Source organism: Ammospiza caudacuta, chromosome 4 (genome assembly GCF_027887145.1).
Source record: "Ammospiza caudacuta isolate bAmmCau1 chromosome 4, bAmmCau1.pri, whole genome shotgun sequence".
NCBI classification, from domain to species: Eukaryota; Metazoa; Chordata; class Aves; order Passeriformes; family Passerellidae; genus Ammospiza; species Ammospiza caudacuta.
The window spans coordinates 72,140,106-72,154,194 of NC_080596.1; the positions used below are offsets into that span (position 1 = coordinate 72,140,106).

The 14,089-nt window shown below is 57.6% G+C and overlaps 1 protein-coding gene across 2 annotated transcripts in view; it reads right to left on the bottom strand.

The window, feature by feature from the left end:
• HSPA12B (heat shock protein family A (Hsp70) member 12B) overlaps positions 1 to 13,843 on the bottom strand; it is a 20,291-nt gene extending 6,448 nt beyond the window's left edge. The window contains exons 1-9 of one of the 2 annotated variants that reach the window (XM_058803097.1): positions 13,660 to 13,815; positions 11,966 to 12,127; positions 10,913 to 10,970; positions 7,920 to 8,020; positions 5,211 to 5,335; positions 4,360 to 4,546; positions 3,987 to 4,091; positions 3,384 to 3,500; positions 1,670 to 1,841 (exon numbers count right to left, since the gene is read on the bottom strand). In XM_058803097.1, the coding sequence (XP_058659080.1) occupies positions 1,670 to 1,841; positions 3,384 to 3,500; positions 3,987 to 4,091; positions 4,360 to 4,546; positions 5,211 to 5,335; positions 7,920 to 8,020; positions 10,913 to 10,955 (850 nt within the window). In that variant the 5' untranslated portion in view covers positions 10,956 to 10,970; positions 11,966 to 12,127; positions 13,660 to 13,815. Of the gene's footprint in view, positions 1 to 1,669; positions 1,842 to 3,383; positions 3,501 to 3,986; positions 4,092 to 4,359; positions 4,547 to 5,210; positions 5,336 to 7,919; positions 8,021 to 10,912; positions 10,971 to 11,965; positions 12,128 to 13,659 lie in introns of both variants that reach the window. The other variant, XM_058803096.1, reaches the window with a different exon arrangement.
• Between the last annotated feature and the right edge of the window lie 246 nt (positions 13,844 to 14,089).

Consider the following 14,089-nt stretch of genomic DNA (forward strand, 5'->3'; position numbering starts at 1 on the left):
CCATCCCATTTCCATGGGATCCACCCCATTTTCATGGAATCCCCCCATTTCCATGGGATCACCCCCATTTCCAGGGGATCTACCACATATCCATGGGATCCACCCCACTTCCATGGAATCACTCAATTTCCATGGGATCCACCCCATATCCATGGGATCCCCCCCATATCAATGGGATTCTCCCCATATCCATGGGATTCACTCCACTTCCATGAGATCCACCCCATATCCATGGGATTCCCCCCATTTCCATGGGATCACCCCCATTTCCAGGGGATCCACCCCATGTCCATGGGATCCACTCCATTTCCATGGAATCCACCCCATATCCATGGGATCCCCCCCACTTCCATGGCATCCACCCCACTTCTATGGGATCCACCCCATTTCCATGAGATCCACTCCATATCCATGGGATCACCCCCATTTCCATGGGATCCACCCCATTACCCAGGATCCACCCCATTCCTGCTGTGGGGTCTGTACTGGGAGCACTGGTGGCCGCTCCCCTCCAGCCAGGACCCCATTATGACCCAGCTCCACCATGGATGGGCTGATCCAGCTTTCCCTGCTGCGATCCCAAAGGATCCCAGCGGATCCCAGGGCATCACCCCATGCCCACCCTGGGCGATGCCACCTCCAGCCCTGACCCCACAGCCTGGGTGGGGTTTCCTCTGCTCCCCCCCATCCCTGGGACATCAAAGGCACCCGGAAGGGCCGAGATGAGCTGGGAAAGGTGGGGATATTGTCCTGGGATATTTTTGGCACAGGGATAATTCCTCGTCCTTGGGGTCAGCATGAGCAACCCCATAAATCCCCCAAATCTCCATCTGGGATTGCCACCAGCACATCCCAGTTCCGGGGCTTGGTCCCAGCTGGGTAAACTGGGGCTGTCCCAGTAAAGCCCAGGATCTCATCCATGGGGGGTACAGTCCCTGGGGGTGGCCCAGGGACATGAGGTGGTGGCCAAGGTGGCAGGAGGGGGACACGACTTGGAGGCTTATGGGAAAGCACGGAAAAATGCCCTGGATGTGGGAAGGGGGAAATGGGATCTCTGGGAATGGGGTGGGAGGGCTAAGAATGGGGTTTCTGGGTATAGGGGTGTCTGGGAATGAGGTTTCTGGGAATGGGGCCTCTGGGGACTGGAGATTTCTGGGAATGGGGTCTCTGGGGATGGGAGGTCCCTGGAAATGGGGGGTCTCTGGAAATGAAGAGTCTCTGGAATGTGGCCTCTGGGAATGGGGGTGTGAGGATGGGAAGTCTTTGAGGACAAGGGGTCTCTGGGGACAGGGGATCTCTGGGGACAGGGGACTCTCTGGGAATGGGGTTTCTGGCAATGGGGGGGGGGGGGGCGTCTCTGGGGATGGGGACTCTCTGGAACGGGGTTTCTGGGGACTTCCCCAGCCATGGCAGCTGATGGACCCTCCAGATCTGGCGTGCAGGGCCAGATCTCATTCCCTGCTCCTCCAATCCCTGCCCTATCCCAACCCCATTCATTCCCTGCTCCTCCAGCCCCTGGCCCTATCCAAACCCCATTCCCAGCTTCTCCAGCCCCTGGCCCTATCCTGACCCCACTCCCTGCTCCGCCAGCCCCCCTGCCCTATCCCGAGCCTATTCCCTTCTCCTCCAGCCCCTGCCCTATCCCAATCCCAATCCCATGGTCCCTCACCCTGTCGGAAGCTGGAGTCGATGGGGTGTGGGGTCTCAGCGCCATTGGTCGGGGGGCGGCAGCTCAGCTCGATCAGTTGGTGCAGCCGCAGCTTCCGGCAGTAAATGGAGGCAGCCTCAGGCTCCAGCGCGATCAGCAGCTGCTCCGGCGTCTCTGGGGACACCAACCCGGCCTGTGGGGACACGCGGTGACAGGGACTGGGGGTTTCCAGGTGTGTCCCCATGCCCTTGGTTGTCACAGGGATCTGGAATTGTGAGATGAGGGAGGACCCAATACTCGCCAATATCTGAATATTCACCCAAAATCTCAACTGACCAATCAACCACCCAACCTGTGATCCAACAGCTCTGCCAACAATCCAAGCATGCAACTGATCACTGACCACACAACCTGCCATAAATCCACCCAACACAACCAACCACACAACCAACAACCTGGCCACCCAACCAACCATTCAACCAACCACACAACCAACCAATGACCTCGCCACTCAGCTAACCATCTAACCAACCACCAACCAACCAATGACCTGACCACCAAACCAACCATGCAACCAACCACCTAACCAACCAACAACCTCACCACCCAACTAACCATCCAAACAACCGCACAACCAATGAACTAACCACCAAACCAACAATCCAACCAACCAACCAACCAACCAACCAACCAACCAACCAATGACTTTACCCCCAAAACAACCACCCAACCAACAACCATCCAACCAACCACCTAAACAACCAACAACCTCACCACACAACCAATGACTTGACCACCAAACCAACCATCCAACCAGTCACCAAACCAACTGATGACCTCACCACCCAACCAGCTGTCCAACCAACCACACAACCAAAGAACTGATCACCAAACCAACCACACAACCAACCACCTGACAGCTGACCTGACCACCTCACCATTGACCGACGCCCAACGAACGACCTGACCACCCAACCAACCACCTGCTCAATCATTCAACTGCTCAACCAGTGACCCAGTCAATCAATGAACCAGCCAATGTCCTGAACACCAAACCAAGCACTCAACCCACCAACCAACAGCTCAACCAATGGCCCAACCACCAAACCAATCACCCAACCAGTGGCCAAACTGCTCAAGCAGCCACCTAACCAACCTCCAAACCAACAACCCACCCAACCACTCAACCAACCAACTGCTGAACTGACTCATCAACCAACCATCTAACCACTCAAACAGACAACTGCTCAACCAATGACCCTGAGCACCAAACCAACCACCAACCACTGAAAAATTCAACCAACCACCCAATAATCCTCTTAACCACCTACCTGGAAAATTATCTACCCTCTCACCCAATAACTTTTGGGTTGGAAGGACCTTAAATCCCTTGGGTTTGGGTTGGAAGGACCTTAAATCCCTTGGATTTGGGTGGGAAGGACCTTAAATCCTATCCTACTCCCACCCTATCCATGGGCAGGGACACCTCCCACTATCCCAGGTGGATCCAAATCCATCCAACCTGGCCTTGGACGCTTCCAGGGATCCAGGGGCAGCCATAGCAAATCTGGGAATTCCATCCCAGCCCCTCCCCACCTCCCAGCCAGGAATTCCCTCCCGATATCCCACCTAACTCTACTCTCTGGCAGTGGGAATTCAGAGGGAAGAAGGGGATACCCTGGACACCACAACCCCTGTGAGGGTCACCACATGGTCACCTCTGGAGTCCCCCCACCTTGTAGGCTGCTTCCCGCATGAACTGCTTGGCTGGCTGCTTCCAGATGGCCGGCACGGTGAGCACCCAGCGGATGGCGTCGCTCTCGGGCAGGGACGGGCACTGGTCCTTCAGCTCCTGCCAGGGGACAAGCAGGTGGTGACACCTGGGGATTTTTCCCTTCTCCAGGAGAACATTCCCAGCTCTCCCAGCCTGGCTCCAGAGCAGAGGGGCTCCATCCCTTGGAATATCCTCACCCCATACCTTCCACCCGCTGCTGCCAGGAACCATCTCCCACCAAGCCAACCTCTGACCATTTTGGGGCCATGAAGTCCTTTCCCAGCTCCGGGGCCCCTGGCAGGAGGTGACCCTGGGGGTTCCCGGTGATCCACGGAATGATTTGGGTGGGGAGGGATCTTAAATCCCATCCAGGGACACCTCCCACTATCCCAGGTCACTCCAAGCCCCATTGTCCAACCTGGCCTTGGACACTTGCAGGGACACGGCAGCCACAGCAAATCCGGGAATTCCATTCCAGGGTCTCCCCACCCTCCCATGGAAGGCATGGAGAGGACAGAGAGGATTCCATTTGGGAAGGAGGAGGAGGGATGGAGGTGGCCCCACCTGCACGGCGTGCTGCTTGAAGAAGCGCAGCGCGTGGGCGAACACCTCCAGCGCCGGCATCTTCTTCCCGTTGACAGCTTCCAGCTCGGTTTTCATGGTCAGATCCTGCCGGGAACAGCAGACGGATCACACCAGGGGCTGGGAGGTGGATCTGTCACCAAACCTCGGGAATTTGCTCATCCTTCTGTGCCCCAGCTGGAGCTCAGGCACCTGAAGCTTCATGCAGCCACATCCACCCACCCTGGAGCAGCCCGGATGGGAGAACCTCAAATTCACCCCCTAAAATGGGTTTTTTTCCCAACATTTCAATTCCCAGCCTGGCCAGGATCCCCCTGTGCACACCAGGAATGTCAGGATGGGAGCAGGGACTCACGCTGGTGCTGTGGATCTTCATTTTAAACTTCTCGAAGTAAAACCACTCGCGGGCCTCCTCGGGGTCCAGGTCATGGTAGTAGTCGCGGGCGGTGTAGCCGAAGCTGTGGAATGTCCCCTCCGGGGTCAGCAGGAGGCTGGTGGGGGTCTTCTGGTTGGCCACGCCTGGGTCGCCCCCTTCCCATTTCCTGCAAAGAGGAGCCGGAGCAGGTGAAATTCCAGGGAATGTGTCCTGCCAGGTTTAGTTTGTTTCTATGGGTACGGCGTGAAGGACCTTAAAGAGGGACAAAGGAGGAGGGGTGATCCCGCTCCATCCTCCGAGGAATTTAATGGAATTCCAGACTGGTTTGGGTTGGGAGGGACTTTGAAGACGACTGAGTGCCACCTACTTCCATGACAGGAATCCCTTCCACTATCTCAGGTGGATCCAAGCCCCAGTGTCCAACCTGGCCTTGGACACTGCCAGGGATCCAGGGGCAGCCACAGCAAATCTGGCAATTCCAGCCCAGCCCCTGCCCACCCTCCCAGCCAGCAATTCCTTGCCAAGATCCCAGCCCAATCTCCCCTTTCCCAGTGGGAGCCATTCCCTGGCTCCTGTCCCTGCAGGCCTTGTCCCCAGTCCCTCTCCAGCTCTCCTGGAGCCCCTGCAGGGACTCTGAGAATTCCCTGGATTTTTCCCTTTTCCAGGTGAACATTCCCAGCTCCCCCAGCCTGGCTCCATCCCTTGGAACATCCTCACCCCACACCTTCCACCCACTGTTGCCAGGAACCATCTCCCACCAAGCCAACCTCTGACCACTTTGGGGCCATGAATGTCCCTTCCCAGCTCCAGGGCCTCTGGTAGGTGCTCACCTCATCATGTGGATGGCCTCAGGGTCACTGGTGAAGCTGAAGGCGTAACCACTGGAGGTGGTGCCGAAGTCGATGGCCACCACCACGGAGAAGGACGGCGTCTGCTGGGAACGTGCCTCGCTCCGCTGGAAGACAAGGAATGGGATCAAGCCCTTTGGACTGGGGGATCCCAGAAAAGTGGTAAAGACCCCAGGAACTGGTTCATTTTTCCTGGATTTTCAGGATTTCCCCAGGATTTTCAGGATTTTTCCTGGATTTTTCACGCAGATTGGTGATTCCCTGATGGGTTCTTCTTTGTACACATTTTCAACTCATTGGGAAAAGCGTCTCTCATATTCCATGGGCGGTAAGGAAGGTAAGGAATGGGATCAAGCACTCAATTTTGACTGGGAGATCCCAGAAAAGTGGTGAAGACCCCAGGAACTGGTTTCTTTTTCCAGGATTTTCAGGATTTTTCCTGAATTTTCAGGATTTTTCTGAAAACTGCAGATTGGTGATTCCCTGATGGGTGATTCTTCTTATACATCTTCACTCATTCAGAAAAGTGTCTCCCTTATTCCATGGGGTGGCTGCAACTGTTCCCAAAGACCCTGTTCCCATGGGATACAGGGGTTTGGACAGCCCTGGAGAGGGATGGATGCCCATGGGAGCAGCCAGGGTGGTTGGGGGCTCCCGTTTTTATTGTGCTGAGCCCCCCTCACTTGGACCCTGAAGTTGGAGCCAAGATTCCTAAAAACCTTCCTTATGTCTAGTTTCAGTCCAAGGGGCCTTGTCCCAGGTGTCCCCAAGGGTCACTAAACCCAAATTGTTCCCTATATCCAGTGTCACTCCAAGGGACATTGTCCCAGATGTCCCCAAGGGTCACTGAACCCAAACCCTTCCCTGCTTCCCATCTGGGATGAGGTGACATCATCCTAGGTGTCCCCAAGGGTCACCCAACCAAAATCCTTCCCTGTGTCCCATCTCACACCAAGGGACATTGTCCCAGGTGTCCCCAAGGGTCACCCAGCTGAAAACCTTCCCTGTGTCCAATCTCACCTTGTCCCAACTGTCCCCAAGGGTCACTGAACCCAAACCATTCCCTGCTTCCCATCTGGGATGAGGTGACATCATCTCAGGTGTCCCCAAGGGTCACCCAACCAAAACTCTTCCCTGTGTTCCATCTCAGTCCAAGGGACATTGTCCCAGGTGTCCCCATGGGTCACTAAACCCAAATTGTTCCCTATATCCAGTGTCACTCCAAGGGACATTGTCTCAGCTGTCCCCAAAGGTCACTGAACCCAAACACTTTCCTGCTCCCCATCTTGGACAAGGTGACATCATTCCAGGTGTCCCCAAATGTCACCTAGCTGAAAATCCCCCTGGCCCAGGCATTTTGGGATATTCCCACTGCTGCTCCCACCCTTTTCCTATCCCCACTCCATGTCCCTTCCTTCCAGGGCTGTGCCCATGCTGAAGAAGCCGTAAGGATGTGACAAGGCCCTGTCCTCATGTCACCACGGGAAGCTGAAAGCCTTGTTAACTCGTAATGTCCCCAGATTTGATAAGGGAGGACACGAGCTGGCCTGGAAAAATGCTGGGATCAGCAGGGAAGAGGCAGCTGGAGCAGGAATGTGCAGGGACAGGGAGCTCCAGGGAGGATCAGGCTCTGGAACGTGGCCTCCCACACCCGGCGGCCCCGGAAGAGGGCAGGAGTTTTGTGGGGTTAAATTTTTCCTGGTGGGTAATTCCAGAGCTGGAAAACCCCTCCATGCTGAAAATTCCATGGATAGAGGTCCTGGGGATAGACTGACCCATCCTGTGGGAGTGAGGGGGATGGAGGATGGACTGGGAGGGGAGGGGGAGCAGGAAATGGAGAAGGACCAGAAGGGGAAAGGACGAGGGGGACGGACCCCAATGGGCTTACTGGGACCCCACAACTGCATTACTGGGACCCCACAACTGCCTTACTGGGAACCCTATAATGGTCTTATTCGGAACCCACAACTGCCTTACTGGAAACTACACAGGCCAAAATGGGAGCCCCATAATGGTCATACTGGGACCTCAAAACTGCCTTACTGGGAACCCCATAATGGCCATACTAGGAACCCAAAACTGCCTTACTGGGAACCCCTTAGTGGCCTTACTGGAACCATATATTGGCCAAAATGGGAACTCCATAGTGGCCTTACTGGGACCCTAAAGCTGCCTTACTGGGAACATCATAATGGCCTTACTGGGACCCTAAATCTGCCTTACTGGGAACTCCATAAAGGTTTTATTGGGGACCCCACTGTGACCTTACTGGGAACCCCATAATGACCTTACTGGGGTCCCAAAACTGCCTTACTGGGAACCCCACAATGGCCTTACTGGGGCCCCAAAACTGCCTTACTGGGAACACCATAATGGTCTTCTTGGGAACCCTATAATGGCCTTACTGGGGACCCCAAAACTCTCTTACTGGGAAACCCATAATGGCCATACTGGGACCCCAAAACTGCCTTACTGGGAACCCCAAAACTGCCTTACTGGGAACCCCATAATGGCCATACTGGGACCACACACTGGCCTTACTGGGAACCCCATAACGGCCTTACTGGGACCACACACTGGCCTTACTGGGAACACCATAATGGCCTTACTGGGACCCCACACTGGCCTTACTGGGAACACCATAATGGCCTTACTGGGACCCCAGAGTGGCCATACTGGTGTGGCACTCACCGGTGACTGGGAGGGCGTCAGCGGGGCGATGCTGCAGCTGTCATGGGGTGTCCCCGGGGAGCCGGGTGGGGACGGCGTCAGGCACCGCTCACCATTGGCACCTGGGGACATGGACAGGAGAGTCTGGGGGACCCCAAAGACTCTTCCCCAGGGAGAGACCACAGGGACATCCCAATGGAGATGGGTACGGGAGAGAAGGGATTCCAGCTCTTCCCAAAGACTCTTCCCCAGGGAGAGAACACCCAGGACATCCCGATGGAGATGGATCCAGGTGGGAAGGGATCCCAACCCTTCCCAAGGAGAGACCACCTGGGACATCCCGATGGAGATGGATGCAGGGGAGAAGGGATTCCAACCCTTCCCAAAGACTCTTCCCCAGGGAGAGACTACAGGGACATCCCGATGGAGATGGATCCAGGTGGGAAGGGATCCCAGCCCTTCTCAAATCCTTCTCCAAGGAGAGACCACCCAGGACATCCCAATGGAGACAGATCCAGGTGGGAAGGCATCCCAGCCCTTCCCAAAGACCATTCCCAATGGAGAGACCACCTGGGACATCCTGGTGGAGATGGATCTGCATGGGAAGGGATCCCAGCCCTTCCCAAATCCTCCCCTCAAGGGGAGACCACCCAAGACATCCTGACGGAGACAATCTGGGGTGGATGTGATGGTGGAGGGGACAGAGTCACTGTGGGGTCTCCAGATGTGGAGTTCATAAATTCATGGAATTGTAGGATGGTTGGAGTTGAGAAGGTCCCTAAATCCGATCCAGTGCCATCCCATACATGGGCAGGGACACTTTCCATTATCCCATTTAGATCCAGCTCAGCCTTGGACAATTCCAGGCATGTGTCCAATGGGACAACCCAGGGGAAGCTGCTCCAGCCCAGCAGCTGGAAGGTTTGGGTTCAGTGGGAATGGGGGAAAACTTGGAAAGGAAGAAAGGAAATGTCTGTGTTTCAAATCCATGGAGAACCAGCGAGGGAGGGTGGATCCAGCTCAGACCCTCGGCCATGCTCCAGAACATCCCGGTTTCCTGGACACCCTGGAAGCTCCTGCGTGAGCCCGTGGTAATCCCAAAATCTGGGGGTGGGGATCAAGGGTAAAGCAAATTTTCCCTCCTCCTCTTCCTCCTCCTGAAGCCACCACCCATCCCTGTCCCCTCCAGCAGCAGAATTCCAACCCCGGGGACCCCCGATGATCCAAAAACCGGGATGGAGTGAGCCCCAGAGTCCCGGGGACGCAGGGCTGTCCCGCCCGCGCTGCCCCGGGCACCTGGCTCCAATTAGCAGCCGGCATTAATTAATCACCGCCCACGACAGAGCCGCTGGAGCGGCCCCAGCTGGAAGGAGCTGGGGGAGCTGGCGGAGCGGCTTTCCTAAGGGATTGGGATGGGGGAAAGTGTTGGGAATGCGGTGTGGGGTCGGGGCGGTGACAGCGGCGAGGTGAAGGGACTGTCGGCCCTAAAACCTGCGCTGTGGGATTGCTGGTCCTGCCGGGATCCTGCCGGGATCGGGGCTGTGGGAGCGGGAATGAGCAGCGTCCAGCCCCAGCCGGGCTCTGGAGGGATTTGGGAACAGAGGAGGCTCCGTGGTTGGAAGGATTTGGGAACAGCAGCGGTTCCGTAGTTGGAGAGATTTGGGAACAGGAGGCTGTGTGGTTGGAGAGATTTGGGAACAGCAGAGGTTCCATGGTTGGAGAGATTTGGGAACAGAGGAGGCTCCATGGTTGGAGGGATTTTGGAACAGAGGAGACTCCTCCAGGAAGAACAAAACTCCATCTCCTCCTCACTGGAGTCCGGACAAACCCATCCCAGCTCCCAGTGTGCCCCGCGACAGCCACTGGGACACCCTCAGGAAGCTCAGGAACCCCAAGGAATGTTCTGGGATCCCCCAACAGCAGCAGCTGTGGGATTGGGATTGGTTTGATCCCGACTTTGTGTCTAGGATTGGGATTGGTTTGATCCCGACTTTGTGTCAGCCCCATCCCAGAGCTGGGGACAGCGATGGCCATGTCCTCACCCTGGAGCTGTGCTGGTGACATGTCTGCTGTCCCCTACACCCGCTCCCTAAGTGCTTTTCCCTGTATCCATGTCTGTCCCATAAATATTTGATCCCAGACAAATGGGAACGGTCCCTGCGCCACCTCTGCGTGTGACAGAGCCAGGAGGAGGACAGTGGCACCCTGGGGGCTCTGGAGAGCCTCGGACATGAAACCTCATTCCTGAGGAGAAGGATCAGGGTCAGGGATGGGGGTGGGGGGGGATGGGGGGGGAATTCCTGCCACAGCCTTGGCATTCCTGGATTTGGGATGGTGGGATCAGTTTTGGGATGGTGGGATGAGGTTTGGAATGGCGGGATCAGGTTTGGGATGGCAGGATTGGGTTTGGGATTGTGGGATGAGGTTTGGGATGGCGGGGTTGGGTTTGGGATGGCGAGACCAGGTTTGGGATGGCAGAATTGAGTTTGGGAGGGCAGGACCAGGTTTGGGATGGAGGAATGATGTTTGGGATGGCAGGATCGGGTTTGGGATGGTTGGCTCAGGTTTGGGATGGTGGGGGGATCAGGTTTGGGATGTTGGGATCAGGTTTGGGATGGCGGGATTGGGTTTTGGAAGGCAGAATGAGGTTTGGGATGGCGGGGTCAGGTTTGGGATGGCAGGATTGGGTTTGGGATGGCAGGATTGGGTTTGGGATGGCAGGATCAGGTTTGAAATGGCCAGATCAGGTTTGCTATGGCAGGAACAGTTTTGGGATGGTGGGGTCAAGTTTGGGATGGTGGGATCAGGTTTGGGATGGTGAGGTCAGATTTGGGATGGTGGGATCAGATTTGGGATGGTGGAATCAGGTTTCCTCCCACCGCTGGTTCTGGTTCCCTGGCATGGGGGCTGCAGAGGGGACAGAGAGGGGACAGCAAGGCACCCAGACATGGAGTGATCATCTGGGGAGGTCAGGGGACATCTCAGCCAGTGCCACCCCCTGGGGACATCCTTACCCATCCGCAGGCTCTGCATCCCAGGCTCCAGGAGCATCGCCATGGCCTTGCTGCCCACCTGGAAAAGGAAGGGACAAAATCCATCCCTGTGTGCCCTTGGTGGCGTGGGCTGGCCACAGTGTCCCCTCAGTGTCCCCTCAGCCTTGAGCCCCCAAAACCCACACCAGGGGCGAGGCTGGGATCTGTAGGGTTGGCAGGAGAGGACCCCAAATCCCAGTTCACGATGGGGTGTGGCTGTCCCAGTTTGGGGCACACACGATTGTCACCGTCCAGGGCATCCCCGGCTGTCACAGCCACTGTGGGGACAGGGACCCCAGTTCCTGTCACTGGGCAGGTCAGACAGATGTTCAGGATACAGATGCGCAGGGTGGAAATTGCTGTTCCTGCACATTTTTACCCTCAATCAAACCCCCTTTTTAGGGGAGGGCTCATTTAGGAAAAATCCCAATTTATTTCCTGATGGAAGCGCGGTGTCCAAAGGGATCCTGGCTCTTCCCAGGATTATAACCCAGCCTGGACCAGCTCCAAATTTTCTTCCAGGGATAACACTCCAGCTCCTGGCCCCCTTCCCGAGGCCATGGCCTCCCACCGCCCCCAAATACCCCAGCCCGCACCGGCCGCTCTCATCCCACAAATCCAGAGATTTGGGATAGGGTTGAGCTCATCGGGAGAGGCCTCCCCGCCAGCCAAACCCACCCACGAGCTGCTGGCCCTGCAGCCTCCCCTATTCCCAAAAAATCCCCATAGCCCCACAGCCTCCCCTCTTCCCAAAAATCCCCATGGCCACACAGCCTCCCCTCTTCCCAAAAATCACCAACGGCCTCACAGCGTCCCTTGTTCCCAAAAACTCCCCATGGCCCCACAGCCTCCCCTCTTCCCAAAAACTCCCCATGGCCCCACAGCCTCCCCTCTTCCCAAAAAAGTCCCTACAGCCCCACAGCCTTCTCTCTTCCCGAAAAATCCCCATGGCTGCACAGGCTCCCCTCTTCCCAGAAAATCCACCAACGGTCCCACAGCCTCCCCTCTTCCCAAAAAATCCCTCAGGATACCAACAGCAGGTGGGGAGGTTTTCCCTGGAATGGGGATCCAGCTCACGCCACCCCGGAGCTGTGGGCAGGGAAGGCTGTGCTGGTGGCCCTGGGGTGTCACATGTGGGGTCCTGGGGGTGCTCCAGGGGTCCTTTTCCACCAAAATGGGGTTTTCCAGGAGGTTTTCCTGCAGGAAATCAGCTCCCAACTCTGGGATTTGTGTTCTTTTCCAGCAGGGATGTACCCAATGTCCCCAACCCCATGGTCTGAGCTCCCCCAGAGGGACACACCAGCCCTTGGTGGCTCTGTGGCTTTGTCCCTTGTCCCTTCATGGCCATGGGGGTCCAGGGGGTCACTGTGGGGTCTGTGCTGACCCTCAGCCTCCGAGTGGCCAAAATCCTCCTTGTCCAGGGTGGCAGGGGGTGGCAGCAGCCACCTTTGTCCCCAGCGTGCCATTCCCAAAATCCTCCTTGTCCAGGGTGGCAGGGGGTGGCAGCAGCCACCTTTGTCCCCAGCGTGCCATTCCCCTCCCAGGTGAGGACAGTGGGTGGCCTCAAGCCCCCGAGTGTCCCCAGTGACCGTGCTGCTGTCACCCAGGGGACACGGGACGAAGCCCCCGGCCCTGGGGGTCCCTCCCGGGGCAGATCCCGGTGCCTCCCGGGCTCTCTCCGGATTTTGAGGATTTTCCACCATTTCCGCCTCTGCGGGGGCTCACGGAAACGGGGAAAGGAAACAAAGTTTGGGACGGGATCAGGGTGGAGCAGCCGAGAGCGACACGGGGGCTGTGGCACGGCCGAGAGGGGCATGGGGACACCGGCTTGGCCGGCATGGTGACCCCACAAACTCGGGGTGCCCCCAAAACTCGGTTTGTCCCCACAAGTCGGGGTGTCTCCACAAACTCAACATGTCCCCACAACTCAGGGTGACCCTAAAACTCGGGATGTCCCCAAAATTTGGTGTGACCCCATAAACTCGGAGTGTCCCCACAAACTCAGCGTGTCCCCGCAAAACTCGAGGTGACCTCACAACTCAGGATGTCCCCATAAACTCAGGGTGACCCCATAAACTCGGAGTGTCCCCACAACTTGGTGTGACACCACAACTCGGGGTGACCCCAAAACTCGGCGTGTCCCCAAAAGCTCGGGGTGTCCCCACAAGTTTGGGGTGATCCCACAAACTCGGGGTGACCCCATGGAACACCAGGGAGGCTGAGGGCAGCTGTAGGGCTCCCATCCAGCTGTGCTGGGACAGAAGGAGCTGTTTGTCCCCACATCCCCGCTGTTAGCATGGCTGTGGGGTTGGGGACACCCCAAATCCTCCCGAGGAGCTGTTGGGGTTCCCTGGAGCCCTTCCCTGTCCCCTCGGCCATGGCTGGGACACAAGAGCCACCCGGGGCTGTCCCCTGCATGGTGCTGGCACTTTGTGGTGTCCCCAATAGTCACAGCAGTGTCCCAAAAGGTCACAGCGGTGTCCCCGGTGGTCACAGCAGAGTTCCCCAGGACAGGACACATGGGGACAGTGTCCGAGCGTCCATCCCCCCTCCCCCCCGTGCTCACAGCCCCCTATTCCCACTGGGAAGAGGCCGCGGAGTCCTGACACCCCCCGGATGTCCCCAAACAGGGCAGCGACCCCAGGGTGGTGCCACTCTCACCTAGGCCAGGGGACAGGGCTGTCCCCACGTCCCCATGCCGGTTTCCGCCACCCCCGCTGACCACTCACCTCTGTGGGGGGGACACAGGTTGGGGACCCCCCTCTTTGTCACCCGGGCCTTGTCCCCCGGGCTGCTTGTGGCTCTGTCCCCGCGGCTCTGTCCCCGTGTCTCTGTCCCCGTCCTGCCCGCGGCTCTGTCCCCGCCGGGGCCCCGCGCAGCCCCCCGCGCTCCGGCTTCCTCCCACTCCCTGTCCCGGCCCAGGCAGCGCCTCAAATTGCAATTCCAGCTGCAGATGTGGGAGCGGGAGCGGCGGGAGGAGGAGGAGGAGGCAGGGCCAACCCCAGTCCCGCCGGCAGCGGAACCTCCGCTCCCCGCCCGGCCACGGCCACCGAGCGGGGACAGGGGTCCCAAACAGGACACGCCACCCCCAGACCCCCCCCGGTGTCCCCCTGAATTTGTGTAAATCGCTCTGCCGGGTTTGTCACCGCGCGTGTCCCG